Genomic DNA, 17,011 nt, shown 5'->3' on the forward strand with positions numbered 1-17,011 from the left:
TTAAGAGACTCTTGTCTCTTTGGTGTTCCTGCAAGCCAGTCTGTGAAAGTGTGGTAGCTGTTGACCAGTTTGTTGTTGCTTTCCACACACATCTCATTTCTGAACAAACTGTCCTCATTCCTGCGGTCTTGAGTGCACCACCTGTGGATGTGTAAGGGAGAGCTTGGTAGGGGATGTAGTCTGGGATGATGGAGCGTGTTATAATCTGTCAGAGGTGAGCTCAGAAGCAGCAGGGGTTTTGGGGAATTGTGTACTTCAGTGCCTGATTCTGAATAGGATATATGTTTCTGTCTCCTCCTACAGATTCCCCAGATGAGTTATGCCTCCACTGCTCCTGAGCTGAGCGACAACACCCGTTATGACTTCTTCTCCCGCGTGGTACCGCCGGACACCTACCAGGCACAGGCTATGGTGGATATTGTCAGCTCCATTGGCTGGAATTACGTCTCTACGGTGGCGTCGGAGGGGAATTACGGAGAGAGTGGCGTGGATGCCTTCATCCAAAAATCTCGGGAAGAGGGTAAGAGAGTGTTTGCAATCAATTTGGGAATATTTTTGAAATTTGTTTACCTTAGCCTCGAATTTTGTCTTGCAGCATAGACTTTATTGTATCTTATTATGGCCAAGAACCGCCCACTCAGACAGGAAGAGACCGTCCAAAAAAAAAAAAAAAAAAAACCACCAACCACAATATTTGCATGTTTGCACTGGTATTCCCTTGTGGAAAAGAGGTGTGAATAACTGTATTCAATGTGCAGTGTACTTAAGTTCTTAAAAGTATTTTCTTATGCACTTCCATATAATATGATATTAATGAAATGAAGGCCACTTATGGGTACTTAACACTTTCTTAACACTTAAAGGTGCACTGTGTAATTTTTAGCAGCATCTAGTGGTGAGGTTGCGAATTGCAACCAACAGAAGTTACGGTGGCTGACAGGAAAAGATGTGGTCATCTGAGACAGCAGAGAGTAGCCAGTTAAGCAATGAGGTTTCTTTTCAAAGATAAAGTAAGAAATGATGTTTACTTAATTATTCAGTAAAATGATATGTTATTGCGAATATTATTGTTACTAGTTCATCATTGTGTCAGTGTTTTATTCGCTGACTTTAGGTAGCTTCTTTGCACGAAGAACAACATAGTGACAAAACGCTTTTGTCCGTTTAGGGCTACTGTAGAAACATGTCGGCGCATTTCAATGTAAGGGGACCCGCGGTGTATGTAGATAGAAATGGCTCATTCTAAGGAAATAAAAACATAGCGGTTCATTAAATAAGGTCTTTATACACCACTGAAAACATAGTTATGTATATTATATTGCATTTCTGTCAACAGATAAAATACATTGCCAATCAACTTCTAAATAATACACAATGCACCTTTAAAAATTTACAAATTGCACATTTAGATGTTTTAATTAAGTACATTTTAAATCTTTTGAATATATTTTTTCTATCATGCTTTAAACCTGCTAGCCTTTGTTTAAATAGTTCAAAGTTACTTTTAGATTTAGGTTATTACCTTGACAAACCTCCTGTGTGGTCGTCATGAAAGCGCTTCACAAAACAACGTCCCTCTGGGCTTTTAGCTAAACAATTTGCAGATTTTGACAAATATTGATCGATTTTTATAGGTTTACGTCAGATTTCTATAGAGAGGAATAATATATATTGAATTTATACCCAAAATAGGCCGATGTAATCATTATGAGCGCTGGATACTCTGATGTACCGTGTTTTCAATCCATACTGGCAGCCTGAGGGCGCCCTATGCACATTTGGTCCATATGGAACACACGAAGAAGAGCCATATCATGTGACATTCCAGGAACTCTCTGACATAAACAAAGCTTCCAGAGATCGCTGTAACCATAGATATCATATAAAGGCTAGATGTCTTAAGGCGGAGTCATTTCCGGCATCACCGGCGGCCAACTTACCACAGGGAAGCTGTGAATTAAGGTGAGTGATCAGCACGCACACAAATCCTCTTATCTCGCTGAAATCTTGACGGATTTACAAACGGTTTGGTTTCTTACAAACGTTATTAACGTGGCTATAATTCCGAATGCTTGAAGATGTATGTTATAATTTTTCATATGTATGCAGTGTCATAGCTACATCTCTGACGTTTATGACAAACCAAACCGTTTGAAAATCGGTAGAAAATTGAGCAAGTTATGGTTATTTAAAAGTACATGCTCCATGTTACGAGTGAGGGAGCACCCTGTGGTAAGATGGCCACCGTGTGCGGACGTCGACCTCCATTGGCCAGCAGTGCGGACGAGACATCTAGCCTTTATTATATGATATCTATGGCTGTAACATGCAGATAAAAACGTTTTGGAGACAATAAACATGATTGCAACGATATATGATTTATCTGTGTTCTTCGAAGCATAAATCGTTGTGTATAAATGGTGTGCAAATTTTTTTTTTTTTGCGAATGTGCTAGCTAGCCCTAAGATGCACCTGTTTGGAATGGTAAAACTGGAATGTTTACTGAAATGTTTCTTTTTTCAAGAAGGGCATTTGATACAGTTTAAAATGTGAAGTGAGAACTTTGATAAAATAAATTATTATTATTATGTTTCATGAAGATATTTCATAAAAATATATTTCTAATAACTTTACAAAACTTTGAAGCTATTTATAACTTTTTTTTTTTCATTATGACAATAATTAATTCTAAATTTACAGTAAACTGCCAAGTGTCAGCTTTCAAATGAGATCATACTTGTGCTTTTAGTGCAAAGGGTTCATGAACTTTTTTAGTTTGGGTATGCCATTTCTGCAGATTTTTCAAAAGTGGGGTTGTTGGCTAACAGGTTAAAGAAGTACACTTATTTTGATGTTGACTAGCACACAAATATCTTGATAGTTTAAACTGTAGTGTGTTTTTCAATATTACATTTAAAGTTAACATTTTAAATGTACTAAATTGCAACTTCATTACAATTGTGTAATTACAAATATATTTAAATTAACATACCAGGATCAACAGAAATTACATTTAGTTTACCATAAAAGCTTGTCAGTATTTGGCTGAACACTTTACCCATAATAAGTAGGCAATAAAAGTAATTATGAAAGTGCATTTAAAGTCTTATTTTAAGGGGTCATGAATTGAGAAATAAAATGTTCCTTGATCTTTTGACATATAGGAGGTCATTGTACTATAAAAAATATCCTGTAAGTTTCAGAACTCAAAACTTCCTCATTAGTACAAAAACAGCTTTTCTTGAAACCAAGCTCAGAAAATGACTTGTTTTGGATTTTTCACATTATTTTTCACATATGCTCTCGGAAGAAGAACAACACCTACTTCTACATAATTTCCTCTTTAGTCCTGACCAACGATTCGGGCATGTCATGTACTAGTAAATACAAGACAGATGCAAAAAAAAAATTATGCACCGCAGCGACATAATCATCTGACGTCATGCACGTGCACACAAATGACAATGCATATGTTCACTTTATTGAAAAGCATAAACTATAAATAGCCGAAAAGAACGACAGTGTGACAAAAAATGCTACATTCATAATTCCGTTGACATCCTTTGTCAATTATAACTGTGGTAACTTTATTTGCTACAACCAAGACTTAAAACATATGTAGTACACATACATGTTTCACATTGTTGGCAAATGTTTCAACTATGTAATGAGATATTTTTCAACATTGAAAGTTTTCAAAACAATTCCACACATGGAATGGCAGTGACATTGAAAATTATTTTAATATACAAAACTGTTACCCAATCATACAATCATAGCAGTGCTTGGGTGTTTGGAAGAGAGGGTCAAAAACAGGATAGATAATAACTTATTACTTCTAAATGAGTATGTTTTTTGATGTAAAAACTTGATAACATTATAAGTGAACCTCAGAGAACATACTGAAAAAAATGCAGTTCATGACCCCTTTACTTAAGCAGCACAAAAAAAAAACTCTCTAAAGTTCAACTAATTGCATTTAATATAAATTTTAACTAAAATACATATTCATTTAATTGCAATTATTATGAAATTAAGTTTCTGAAAACATATTCAGTACACACCGAAGTATAAACTTTTAGTAATTATTTTCTGTAATAATAACTCTTTTTGAATCTATGCTAAAGTGTACTTATTTGTTTCTTTCAGCAAATGCAAATCTAGGGGTTTTTGTGGTTCTTCTCCATAGTTTTCAGCAATTAATTCAGCTTGAACTTAATCCCCACCCAACTTTGCATACTGAATTGCAATGGACTTTTCTTTCTGGCATCTATTTATGCATCTATATAGCATAGGCCTATTACTATCGATCTCTCTTCATTTCTTCTATCATTGGTTTATTTCATTTTACATAGAACTTTAACACAATTCTATTGCCTTGAAAGAATTGATATTTGTTTCTGGAAATGCAAATCTAGTTGTTTTGTGAAACGAATCCCATACTTTAAGCTTATAAGAAGCAGTAATATTTTCCAAACATTTTTCTTCCCAACTGCATTTCCTTTCTGAGAAATGAAACTTCAAGTGCACTCCAGGGGGAAAGTAGTCTTGCAATTTGTGCGAGGAATACTGAGTTCAACCATTGATTTTTTCCAAAACTTCTTTGAGTTCCCAAGTCTGTTACTCTCACTAGTGCTTCAGGTTAAGCTTAGCTGACAGGCTGGAAACCAACATGTCGTCCTTTTGGCGGAGGGTCCCGGGTTTATGTTACCAGTAAATATCTGCAGAACCTTTGCATTGCTCATACTGTAAATTGGGAAAACCCGTAATCAGTCTAAATTATTACAAATTTAGATGCTGCATCAAATACTGAATATAGAACTTGTCAGTCATTACATTATACATCTTAAAAGATGTCATAACCCTCAAGCAATTGTGGATACAAACAGATGGAAGCTAAAATTGCTTGAGTCAAGTTCTATTAATAGTCTTCGTGAGAATACTCAAAACCGCCTTGAGGAAGTTCTGGGGGACATGGAGTTATACTGCATTCTTGTCTCTAGGGTAACAGTGTCCGCCTCACTTGTCTTTGGTTTCTCCTACACAGTGAGGCTATCAACATCTGTTCCTCTCAATATTCTACCCAGAGATCTGGCCCTTCCTCATGAATGAAGAATCTGGGTGTTTTCACACTCCACCCCAAAACCTCTAGTTCGTTTGCTTGGCGTGAACAATTACATCTGGGATGTGGTTCTTGCGAACTCACAGAATTGCAGAAGCAAACCACTGTTTGATGATGCATAATTGCACCTTCGCATGCTTCCAGTCACACTTACTGCTGAAAGCGTTTCTTTCAGGCTCCGTTGTAGAAAAATCACTCTTCCCTTCTTCTAATGGGGACAACGGGTGGTGATATGCGCCGTCATACACCCTGGCTTAAAAACGTGTGGCCTAATAAAGCATCTCATGACTCTAGATAGGCAGTGCCGAATAGATTAACACATGAATGCGTTTGTTAGTTAAATAACGTGTTTCAGGAAATCTTTGTTCTTAGAGCCGCTCTGGTGCTCGAGAATGGAGAGCAAGTTTCATTCGATTCACCAATAGGAAAGACAATCAATTTGAGTGAGAGGAAAAATTTAAAAGCCATGAAATGAAAAATGGGCTTGCATTTATAGAAAGTTGAATTAATAAGAAACTGCTCTGTTTGGAATGTAACTGTGAAAGTCATATTTGTCCAGAAGAGCTAGGAAAAGTTTTCCAAAGGTCATTTTTACTTTCACTGGTAAAAAGTCATATGTAATTCATTCTCATTTAAAGCTGATGTGTGTAATTTGTTATGTTAAAATAGTTTCCCCTATTTTCAGCTTAATTTTAAGACCGGACTACCCATTTATCCAAACCAAAAAGTCCAGATAAAACTTTTTATTGACATTTAAATTGAAAATTTCTTGCATAATAATTTTTATTTATTTATATATATATTTTAAAGTTCTTAAAAGCTTAAAATAGTCGATACTGAATGCAAAATAAGTTTAGGAAATGTCACGCCCCTTACCATAACCTTGAGTTTCTTCAGCACATGCAACTCAACCAGGCCTTGGAACTTAAAAAATAAAAAAATAAATATGTAATGCCTTGGGTGGGAATTATTTAAATGAGGGATATTGTGGCATACTTTCCTGGAAGAGAACTCAAGACTACAATAGAGTTGTTTCAGGGAGTTCAGAAACGGTGTTTGCTGATATAGAGAATAACCAACGCTATCTCACGACCAATTCGTACGAATTCGTATGAGTGATAAAAAGGTGGCTAATTCGTACGAATTCGTACGACCTCACTCGTACGAATTTGTACGATTTGTCTAAACCCACGTGATGGGTAGGTTTAGGGGCGGGGTCAGGGGTAGGTCATTCGTATGAATTCATACGAATTGGGCAATTTGTAAAATATGGATGATTTAGCAAAAACCGTACTAATTCGTACGAGTGAGGTCGTATGAATTTGTACGAATTAGCCACCTTGTAGAATTTGTACGAATTGCTGTGAGATCAGGCTGGAATAACTCCCTTTGGAGTGACGTTGTGCTTTGTAACTTTGCAGTCTGTGTTCATGCTCAAACAGCAACATTACACACTAAAGAAATATGAAAATATAAATATTTTTATTTTATTTATTATTTCTTAGAATTTTTCTTCTTCTTCTTATTCTTATTTCTGCAATTTGGTGCTGCTTAATTAAAAACAGCTGCTTTAAGAATATTTGGGTTAGTCTTGAATCCAAAATGTTATTAAAATAATTCATAATTGTAATAATATACATTTCTAATGATTTTTAGAGCATTTTGGTTGGCTGTTAACACTGCAAAATGGCAACTTTAAGACCAAGCTGAATTCACTGTCCACTGGTTGCATCCGCAGTCAATCGAATCAACGCTCAATCAGTAAATGGTCATCCATATATGGCTAGCACTCACTGGGGGAACATTATATCACCTAATGAATATTCATGAGACAGGTTTATAATGTCTCCCCCCCCAATTTTCATTTCCAGTGTACCGACTACTCAGATTTTGGTATTGTGACAAACCTAGCTATAATATGCTAGTATAAAGTACTTATAAAAAAAATGCTTATAAGACCTCCAAGATTTATTGTAACTCATTGCTGGATGCTGGATATGGACAGAAGGAATGGTGACAGTTATGTGCATTTATTCATGCTTTATTTTTTATTCATACACATATAAAAGGTTCCATTATGTAACTCTAGTTATCCAGACCACTCCCACAGCTGTATTTAGAGGATGCTGGACGGATGGAGTGAGACTTGAGGGCCGTGATATGAATAACCATGAGCATCACTGCAGTGCCATGGCGTCTCCTTACAGCTTCATGGGAGTGTTTGCACATCTGTCCAGGGCCTAAAGAAAGAGCAAGAGCCCGAATGAAAGAAAAGGGACGACAGGGAATGAGAAAGGAAGGCAGAAACAAACAAACAAAGATAATTAATAGCTTAAGTCTTGGCTGTGCGGGTCGATAGAAAATCTCCCATGGTGCTTTGCTCACATATATCTCCATTCTGTCTCTGCATCGCAGTAATACAGTAGATGAGTAGGATGTCCAACTGAATAATCCTATTAAATGTTTCCCTATGACTTAGAAATTCAGTTTTTTAAGGACAAACGAAAGCATTTTCAATCATATTTAGTTGCCTTTGTTCCAAAGATTGATCCCTAAGGATCTTCAATTACATTGGGAGCCAAAAGTCTGAGATCACTTGATGAAAAATAATTTAAGTTAAACGTTGAATTGAAACATGATTTTTAGAATACCTTTGGATTTGTATTTTATTTATTATTTAATTTTATTTAATAAAATAAAGGGAGCTAATTCATCAGTACTGAATGCTTAATTTCACAAATTTGATTAGTGACCTAGAAATAGGGCAGAATTTATATTTCTTCATTTTATATCATGTGTTTTTTAATTCAAAATTCTAAAACTTTGTTTATATCCAGGTACAGGGACGGATTATGGCGATGATGTGCCCTGGGCACGGATGTCTCAAAGGCCCCCTTCACCAAATTTTTTGACAACAGTATTGCACCTGTATGCCCCATCATACAGGATTAACAATGACACTAATACGCAGGGAGAGAATGCACACAATATTCTGTACTTTCACACCACAAATTGGTTTATCAACATACTGTACAACATACTCTATCAAAAAGCTTCTGACCTCCCCAAATCATATCACAGGAGAAAAGTCCATTAATAATTTACATTTACATTCCTACATGTAGCGTCGTTCACCACAGGCATTTAGCTTAGAACAAAAAAGTTGGTTTAACTTTACCTTAGCTGAGGGGGTATCTTTCTCGATTTTCTCAGTGAAAACGCTTCCATAACATCATCAAAATCCAGTTCCCTCACAAGATCGCATTCAATGGCCAATTTTGCTTCTTAGTTCGTTTTTTTACTCTTACCATGAGAGAAAATGAACGTTCTCCTTCACAGTTGCTTTTGGCAGGGTGAGGAAAAGCATTAGGGCAACATACACATTGGGGAAATCCGAAGGCAGTCCATAATCAATAATTGTTTTCAGAATTTTTGATGGTGATCTGTCCGGCTCCATTGAAATGAAAGATCTGAACTGAATCAGCTCATCAGTTAAGTCATCAGGGTAAGCAGCAGAAAGGTTATAAAGGTTATGCGTTGTACTTCATGCTTATAAGACTGACATACACCTGTCACACTTAAAGCACTCCTCTCAAAGTGTTCAAATAGTTCTCGCTGAGCTGATACAAACTCATGATTCAAGCAGTCGCATCGCTGTTCAAAGGTCCATATCATTTTTTTGTAGACATAAACTGGTCACGTTGAATCGTTCGAGTATAGTATTCCAGAACTGCGCCATGAATGCAGTTTCCAGTTTGTCCATCTTTGCGCGCAGTCCCGATGCTTCATTGCGTGTGTCCCTTTTTCCGTTCTCATCTGCAGCTATACTGTAGGCCTCTCTTATATTACTATAATTTTGCCAGAGAGCTTTGGCCGAATCAGCTCTACAGCTCCACCGAGTATTAGACAAATGCTTAAGTGTTAAGTTTGTCTTTTCAAACACTTTTGCCCATCGGCGAGTAGATGCAGAACAAAATGAACACAACGACTGTAGCAGACTAAAGTACTGTTCAACATCTGGACTACTGTTTACACCTACTAAATTCAATGAGTGAGCAACACAAGGTGGAAATGGATCAATGGATTTATCCGTTTCATGTGAGCCTGCAGTCCATTGTATCTGCCCGACATGTTACTTGCATTATCGTACGATTGGCCTCTACAGTGTAATCGAAGGTTGTTAACCATTTTAATGACGTAATCACGCAAACTTTCACTTGTGTGACATGAAATGGGCTCAAAAGCTATGAATCGTTCTAGTACATTCCCTTTCTCATTGACGAATCTGAAGATGAATGTTAACTGGTCTGTGTGGGACAAATCTGGTGTTGAATCAGCGATGACTGAAAAATATTTGGCATCCTTTAATTCATTCGCGATTACTTGTTTAGTTTTTCTCCTAAGACATCAATAAACTCCTCACATATACTTGATGACAAATAAGATAAAATTCCCCTTCCTTTTTGGCCGCGTGTTTTAATATGCTCCGATAGAAAGGGGTCAAAATGAGATAACAGCTCTAAATTTCCTAGATAGTTCCCTCTCTCCAGCAATTTGTTTGACCAGAGCTGAGTCCATCGCCTGAGTGTTTTTAGATCTATGCAATAAGGCTAGCATTCAGGAAATATGACCTGGGCTCCTCTCATGTTCAAAAATCCGTTCTGGGTGCTTCCAGTCACTGAATCCGTCTGTAAAGGCGTGTCTTTTGGACGAGAAAAGTTAGCAAGAATAGCAGAACACCTGTCCCGTTGATGGAGAGTATAAAAGCCACTCTCGTGACACAATCTGGCCGTTTGGTAAGTGAGTGAGGTCTTGCCACCCAGACCGCTATCCCTTACGGAAGAAGTATATTTTGAGCTTCGGTTATGGAAAGCGGCAGCCCCTCTGTTAATAAGAATACTTCTCACCGAATCCCTTTTTATATCTCCCCACAATGCTGGGTCGTTGTCTCCCAAAACAGGTGGTCATCATCTGTCTTACTCTTAGTGTGATCATCCTGACATTGTGATGCGGTGATCATCCTAGACATACTACAACCCGCCGGCTGTTGCGGCGCCAGCGGGTTGTAGTAATCACAGGCCGGCCAGTATCACTGCCATCACGGATAGTTGTGCTAGCGCCATCTTCACTTTTTTTAGCAGCAGAAACGTTGTTGTTAGCATCAGCAGTGTTTGCATTTTTAAAAAAGCTGGAGATTGTTGGTAGCTTTTCTAGCTAGTGAGCTTCTCTTGCTTCTTTGTCCTTTTTTTGCTTTCTTTTCATTGATCCACTTGGTTGTGGTTTTAAACTCACTTTTGTGTGACTTTATATTATGCAATGATTTTCACTCGCCTCTAGATGTCCCTCTCAACAGCACAGCAATACATTAAAATTATTACATTACATTAAAATCAAATCAAATATTAAATAACTTTGCAACTGCAAAAAAAAAATCACATTATTCCACAATATTCAACACAATTTTACTGAAAATAAAAATAATTATTATTATTTGAAAAGAATGTACACAGTAAATTTGACAGGGCCCCCTGCTGGCCCAGTGCCCTGGGCAAGTGCCCAGTAGGTCTGTGCGTTAATCCGTGCCTGTCCATGTATGAATAAAAGAAATTCCAGATTTTTAACATGGTCTCAGATTTTTGGGCCCTATACTGAAGGTGTTTATGAATGAAATGATATTTGTGTAGCATTGCCTGCTTGGATTAATTCCTTCATAATTCATGGCAACAGATGAATAAATAATGCAGATGATAGAGCAGTGGTGTACCACAGAGAGCAAAGGGACTGAGCATGGTATCTTGCACCTCGTAGAATCTCTGCATGATAGGCTAATAAATAATGCTTACTTAATGTAATATAATATGTGATGTACACAGAATTCTCTCAGTTATTTATAGCTGGCTGCAGTGAATCAGAGACAAATTGAATGGGTAAAGAGCAGTTACTTGTGTTGATCTTCTGGGTTTGTGTTGATCTAGGTTTTCTTTTATTGTTCACAATGATTTTTGCACGGTTGCTGGATTGAAAGCATATGGAACACCATTGTCTTATCTCCCACTATCCACAAGCAACCAATATTTTTGTATGTTTATGTTAACATATTGTTTACATCTTACAGATATACAAGTTTATACTTTTCAAACATTGCTTCAAAAAGAATAACTGCAACAATAGAGTAAATTATTTAGATATCGATAGTCACCTTTTTCTAACCATTAATCAGCAAATCTTTTTTTTTTTTTTTGAAGGAGGCACGGCATCCCTTGTCTCCTCAGAGAAAATGGCCAGAGTAAAGATATTGTTACATTGAGGGTCCGTAGGCTATGGATGTTTGATTACGGTGACCATGTACTAACCTTAGCCCATACATTTTAAAAGATGGGCATGAAGAGCTGCCTCTTTGCCACATAATGTCTGATCATCTTATGATTTGTTCATCATTCCCTATACAGACTCATACCTTTTGAGCGCAAGACAGCACTCTTCAATTCCAGACCCGAAGGCATTCCCGACTTCATTTTTTTTTTGTTTTTTTTTTGCCCTGACCAGCACATGATTCAATTCAGTCTTCAGTCCTGCCTCCAGGGAAAAAGCTGAAAAACACTATGTTTGTGAAACGCCTTATTGTTTTTCTCCTCTGTCTTTTAAGCTGTTTTCAAAGGAGGGCTTTGTGACATCTTAACCCTGTATCAATATCAGTTATTTGCTTGTAATGTCTGTAACCGAGTGTGTTATCTAATACCGCAGTAGGTTCACGCTAATCAAATGAACACGTTTGTGTGCGATAAGTAGCCTACCGCACAAGATCATCCGAGGCATTGATGGGAAACATACTGCACCGGTTCTCTTTGTTGACTCTCCTTCAAGCAGAACCTCATTCGATATTTTCAATATCTTCTGGGTTCCAGTAATGGGCCAAATTTATAATGCGCTTGCTGCTGAGGGACCTTGAAGGGTCGAATTCTGAAATGAAGGAATAGATTTGGAGAGTTTTGAAAGGTGCCAGTAGCATACATCACCATGGAAAATGGTTGCCCAATGGTACTGTGGAGTTGACTTGGGCCACCGCTGAGTGATGAGCAATCTTCAGTCGCAGCATGGCACAATAACAAAGTAAACAGCCTATGCTGCTCTCAGCATACATAAATCTACAATATTTGATAAATAAGATTTGCCTGCTGTAATTGATTCCATGTGGAGATCCAAATAGAAACCTCTGAGGCCTTGGTAAATCTAATCAAGAGGGAGGTTAGTCATATGGTGAGTTACCTAAGGCTTTGTAATAATGGATCAATAATTATAACCTTCATAATTACTGGAGACAAACATGTAGATTATTATATATAGTGCTCAAGATTCAGTCTGACATTTACTCTCCTCTGAGATTCTGCTCAGGCTGTTCTCAGAAACCATGCATGCTTCATTCCAGGCGAGGTGCAAATGCAGTACGGATTCTGTTGATAAAAGTGCCCTGCTAAAAGGGATTTTTTAAATAAATATATATATATAGTTAGATATCCCAGTTGACGTTGTGGATTGCTAGGGTTCTTTATCATTGTGAAGTCTGTGGGAGTTCTTGAGGAAAACATAGACATCCAGTCACTCGTGAAAATGCGACTCTGTCTGGGTTTACCGTGTTCGATTTAAAAGGGACGACAGAGGCATAAAGTCTCAAATCCTAAGACAAAACTTTTGCTTCAAGGAAGAAGACAAACAACTTTTTTTCCTCCATTGTGTGCTACTTTATGAATGTAGAAATAATGAATCAGCTTCTTTTTCTCTAGTGAAAATATAAATTGGTACAATAGAAAATCTATATGACTTGAAATGAGCTATTTAAGTGAATGTTTCACAGAGAAATTAAAATTTACTCGCCTTTAAATATAACTTTTATTTCTGTCTGTTAGGAAGGGTTAGGAAGACTTGGAATTTAGCGCATAACTATATGTTTTTTATGATACCTGATTTCTTGTCCTTTTTGAAGCTTCTCTCCATTGTAATTGAATAGAAACATTGTTCAGAATTCTCTTTTCTTTTTTCCACAGACAATAGACAGTCATATAGGTTTGAAATGAGATGAGGGTGAATAAATGATGACAGAATATTTATTTTTGGGTGAACTGTCCCTTTAATTGTTAGCCAAGACAGGCTTCTAAAACATATGGATGCTTTGTTAGTATCTTCTCTTGAGCTTTTTTCACAATGTGTCTGGAAAGGATAATTGACTCTGCCACCAATCAGGCGATCAAGTTCTGACATCCTGTCACTTTGACTCTGGGCTTGACTCTGAATGTGTCATTGATATTATTAGAGCCTTCTCACAAAATTAGATTGAGCATTTTTTTTTCTTCTTATATATTTCCCTAAAGACCTTATGAAATGTTTTGACAAGCACTTTTATGTATTTACATTTGAAACAAGAAGTTGGTCTTCTTTCTTTCTTTCTTTCTTTCTTTCTTTCTTTCTTTCTTTCTTTCTTTCTTTCTTTCTTTCTTTCTTTCTTTCTTTCTTTCTTTCTTTCTTTCTTTTCAAATAGCCATCAGGGTCTGTTAACAGCCAATCCCTGACCCCTGGGAATAATAGATGTTCCAATTCTTAAGAACATTTGATCTCAAATTGCATTATCAAATTATTGTTACTTCTACTTTATTGGAAGTTTCTTAATACATTGCTCATGCCATACGTTTCCATGGACACAGAAAGAGCTACTTTCAATCTGTTTAGGAAGTCGGTTCCAAAAAAGAAGTAAATAAATAGAAAACTGACCTACCCACACAAAGAACTCCTATATTTCTCCATCTTGTCAGTACCCATCTGTTCTCAGATCACCCCTCCTGCTGTTCGTTATTATTTGATTAAGCATCAAATATAACCCTGCTGGAAATGCTTGTGCATATTTTGGTCAATTCATGCAAGACGTTCTTGAATGCATCAAAACACCATTTGTTCCTTTTACAAAGTATTTTTATATTAAAAATAAATGAGCTAAATTTGATTAAAGTGTAATTCTATTACAACAGGTACTGTGTGCGAACATAACCATTTTAGTACAATTCTAAATTGCATTAGACTGACACATCAGCATTGGTTCAACCAATGGTGTGAGTTTGGGGTGGGACAACCAATGGCAGATGGGAAGTTCTGGAAAACCTGATTGGAAACAATCATTATTTTTTGCAATTCTCTTTAAGTTCTCTTCATCTGTCTTTCTGTCTGTCATCTATCTATCTATCTATCTATCTATCTATCTATCTATCTATCTATCTATCTATCTATCTATCTATCTATCTATCTATCTATCTATCTATCTGTCTGTCTGTCTGTCTGTCTGTCTGTCTGTCTGTCTGTCTGTCTGTCTGTCTCCTTTTTCTACTGTAAAATACTTTATGAAATTCCCATGATCGATCGTCGTTTAAATTAACGATCAATTAATCGATTAATCGTTAGCCTTAATACTGCGATATGCGTCTACTGCAGTGGCTATGACAGCATGACAGGGTCTGCAAATGCTGCTCAAAACGCTATGTTCCTCACCAAATCAATTAGAATGGTTTTAAATATAAATAAAGGGCTAGTAGGATTGTAAAATGTTTCTATGTGATTGATAATTAAATTAATTATTTAATAATCAAATATAACTACTAATACAACGTGTCACCAACGCCGCCTCATATGCGCTTAGAATGTGTGACTGTTGTGGACGCGCTCTTCCTGGAACAACTGCACGCGCTGAATGAATCTGCTACCGTTAAACTGGAGCACTTTGCTAGCACGTTATTTATCTAAAAGAAACGCGTCCTATATGAGATTAATCAGGTATATTCAAAATAAACATAATATTACAAATGATATCTGCACAAAATGACGCAAATTCATGCACAAGTGAACTTGAACTAAGTTACGTGCCATTCATTCAGAACTACTCATGTTGTGGACGCGGTCTTCCTGGAGCAACGCGACACGGCAACTAAACCCAAATAATTCACAATGTTTTATTACAATATTGTTCTCTTTATAATGTTATGTAATATTAGTGTCCCAATAGTCATTATTAGTCGTGCACTGCCGTTTGAGCTGCGCGCGCTGAAGCTGACGCTTTACTACAGAGTTAATTCTTAACCAAATGCATCCAATATGAGATCAATCAGATATAGATAGGCCTACAGAAAATAAACAGTATTACAACTTACATTTGCACAAAACAAAAGGCTGCGAATGCACACGCAAACTTGGTCGTGTAAAATGGTCCCAAACATAACTCCGGCGCGCTCGCTTTACATGTTTCGCGGTTGAGCAGCACGCACGCGCATGAAGACCTGCTTAATCGATGATCGATAAGTTGTATCGATTAAATGTATTATCGACAATTAATCGATCGTCGATTAATCGTTGACATCCCTATTTAGAATATAATAAAACAATAGTTTCATACACATCCACCCAAGTCACTGTGTGACTTTGTCTGCTTTAATGTTGTCTCATTCAGTGACATTTGGAGTTCTTACCTTGAGGCCTTCAGTCATTTAAAATATCTCCTGACTCAACGTAGCATATGCACACAGCAGAGGGCTGCAAGTGACTCCAAGACTCCTGCCGCTAGGAAGCCTCTCCATATGGCATCTTTGAGGGTTCTCTTTTCTGTCTAATTAAAGCAAATCAGTGTTCGTCTCTCAGCCAGAGCCGGATTAACGCAAAGGCAAACTAGGCACGTGCCTAGGGCCCGATTGGCGGGATGGGGCCCAGACAGAGGGACAAAAATAAATAAATAAATAATAAAATGTACAAATGTCCTATCTACAATTTATTTCAATATTTATTAATTAACTAAAAAATAGTGACGATGTTTATCTTAACCATAGACTGTTACATTACTGCAGTTAAACCAATTAATGTGTCCGTTACAAAGCGGGTGCCGGCTTCTGAAAGTATGTGTAACGAACGCATCCATAAGGTGCTGCGAGGCAAAAGCCTAATAAGCACACAAAGAAGCACAGCTCATAATGCAGGTGTGTGAGTTGTCGTCATCTATTTTGGAGTGATTGCAATGTATTCTAAATATAAACTTGTACTGTAGATCAGCGTCATTTCTGGAAAAATCATTCACCGCTTTATTACGAGTTTAAAAGAGCGCGAGCGTCATTAACGTGCCCAGACGAGACGCTTTGAATTTGCGCGTACAATGAATAACATCGCGTCCGGAGCTGACTAGTAAAAAAGCTACAAAATTAAAAGACAAGACGTCTGTATTCTAAGTTAAAAAGCCAACACACTACAACATTTTTAAATGTTTCAAATAAAGGATCTCATATCTATGGGTCTATCTTCTAAATTCTGCTGATGATTAGATTATACCTGACATTACGCCAATAATATCAGTTTATATATTTTTTTCTGCTCAGTAGCGATCGTGTCTTTCTCTTCCACTTGATTTGTGTGTATAGCATATTTAAGGTAGCAATGCAATATAAAAGCACTTATGCTCATCTACTGAAGTGGGATTCTGGAACTGTGAATAAATTGAATAAAACAGCAAAATAACAACAACAACAATAACATCTTCATTAAACAAAAAAGAGATTACCTTAGATAAAGTTTGAATAATATGTACATACAGTACCGGTAAAAGTCTGGACCCATTACTATTTTTAATGTTTTTGAAAGAAGTTTATTATTATGCTCTACAAGCCTGCATTTATTTGATCAAAAATACAGAAAAAAACAGGAATATTCAGCAAGGATGTGTTAAATATATAAAAAGTGATAGTGAAGACTTTTTTAAAACAACTTTTTAATAATCAAAAATCCTGAAAAAAAGTATCACAGGTTATAAAATAAATATTAAAGGAGAAGTTCACTTTTAAAATGAAAATTCTGTCATCATATACTCACCCT

The 17,011-nt window shown here is 36.8% G+C and overlaps 1 protein-coding gene across 2 annotated transcripts in view; it reads left to right on the plus strand.

Annotated features, from left to right (window-relative positions):
* The window catches only part of grm4 (glutamate receptor, metabotropic 4), a 183,895-nt gene that overhangs the window by 100,616 nt on the left and 66,268 nt on the right, over window positions 1-17,011 (plus strand). For both annotated transcript variants that reach the window (XM_082189601.1, XM_082189600.1), the window contains exon 3: window positions 304-520. In XM_082189601.1, the coding sequence (XP_082045727.1) occupies window positions 304-520 (217 nt within the window). The remainder of the gene's footprint in view (window positions 1-303; window positions 521-17,011) is intronic.

This window comes from Leuciscus leuciscus (genome assembly GCF_965113295.1).
Source record: "Leuciscus leuciscus genome assembly, chromosome: 14".
Classification (NCBI taxonomy): domain Eukaryota; kingdom Metazoa; phylum Chordata; class Actinopteri; order Cypriniformes; family Leuciscidae; genus Leuciscus; species Leuciscus leuciscus.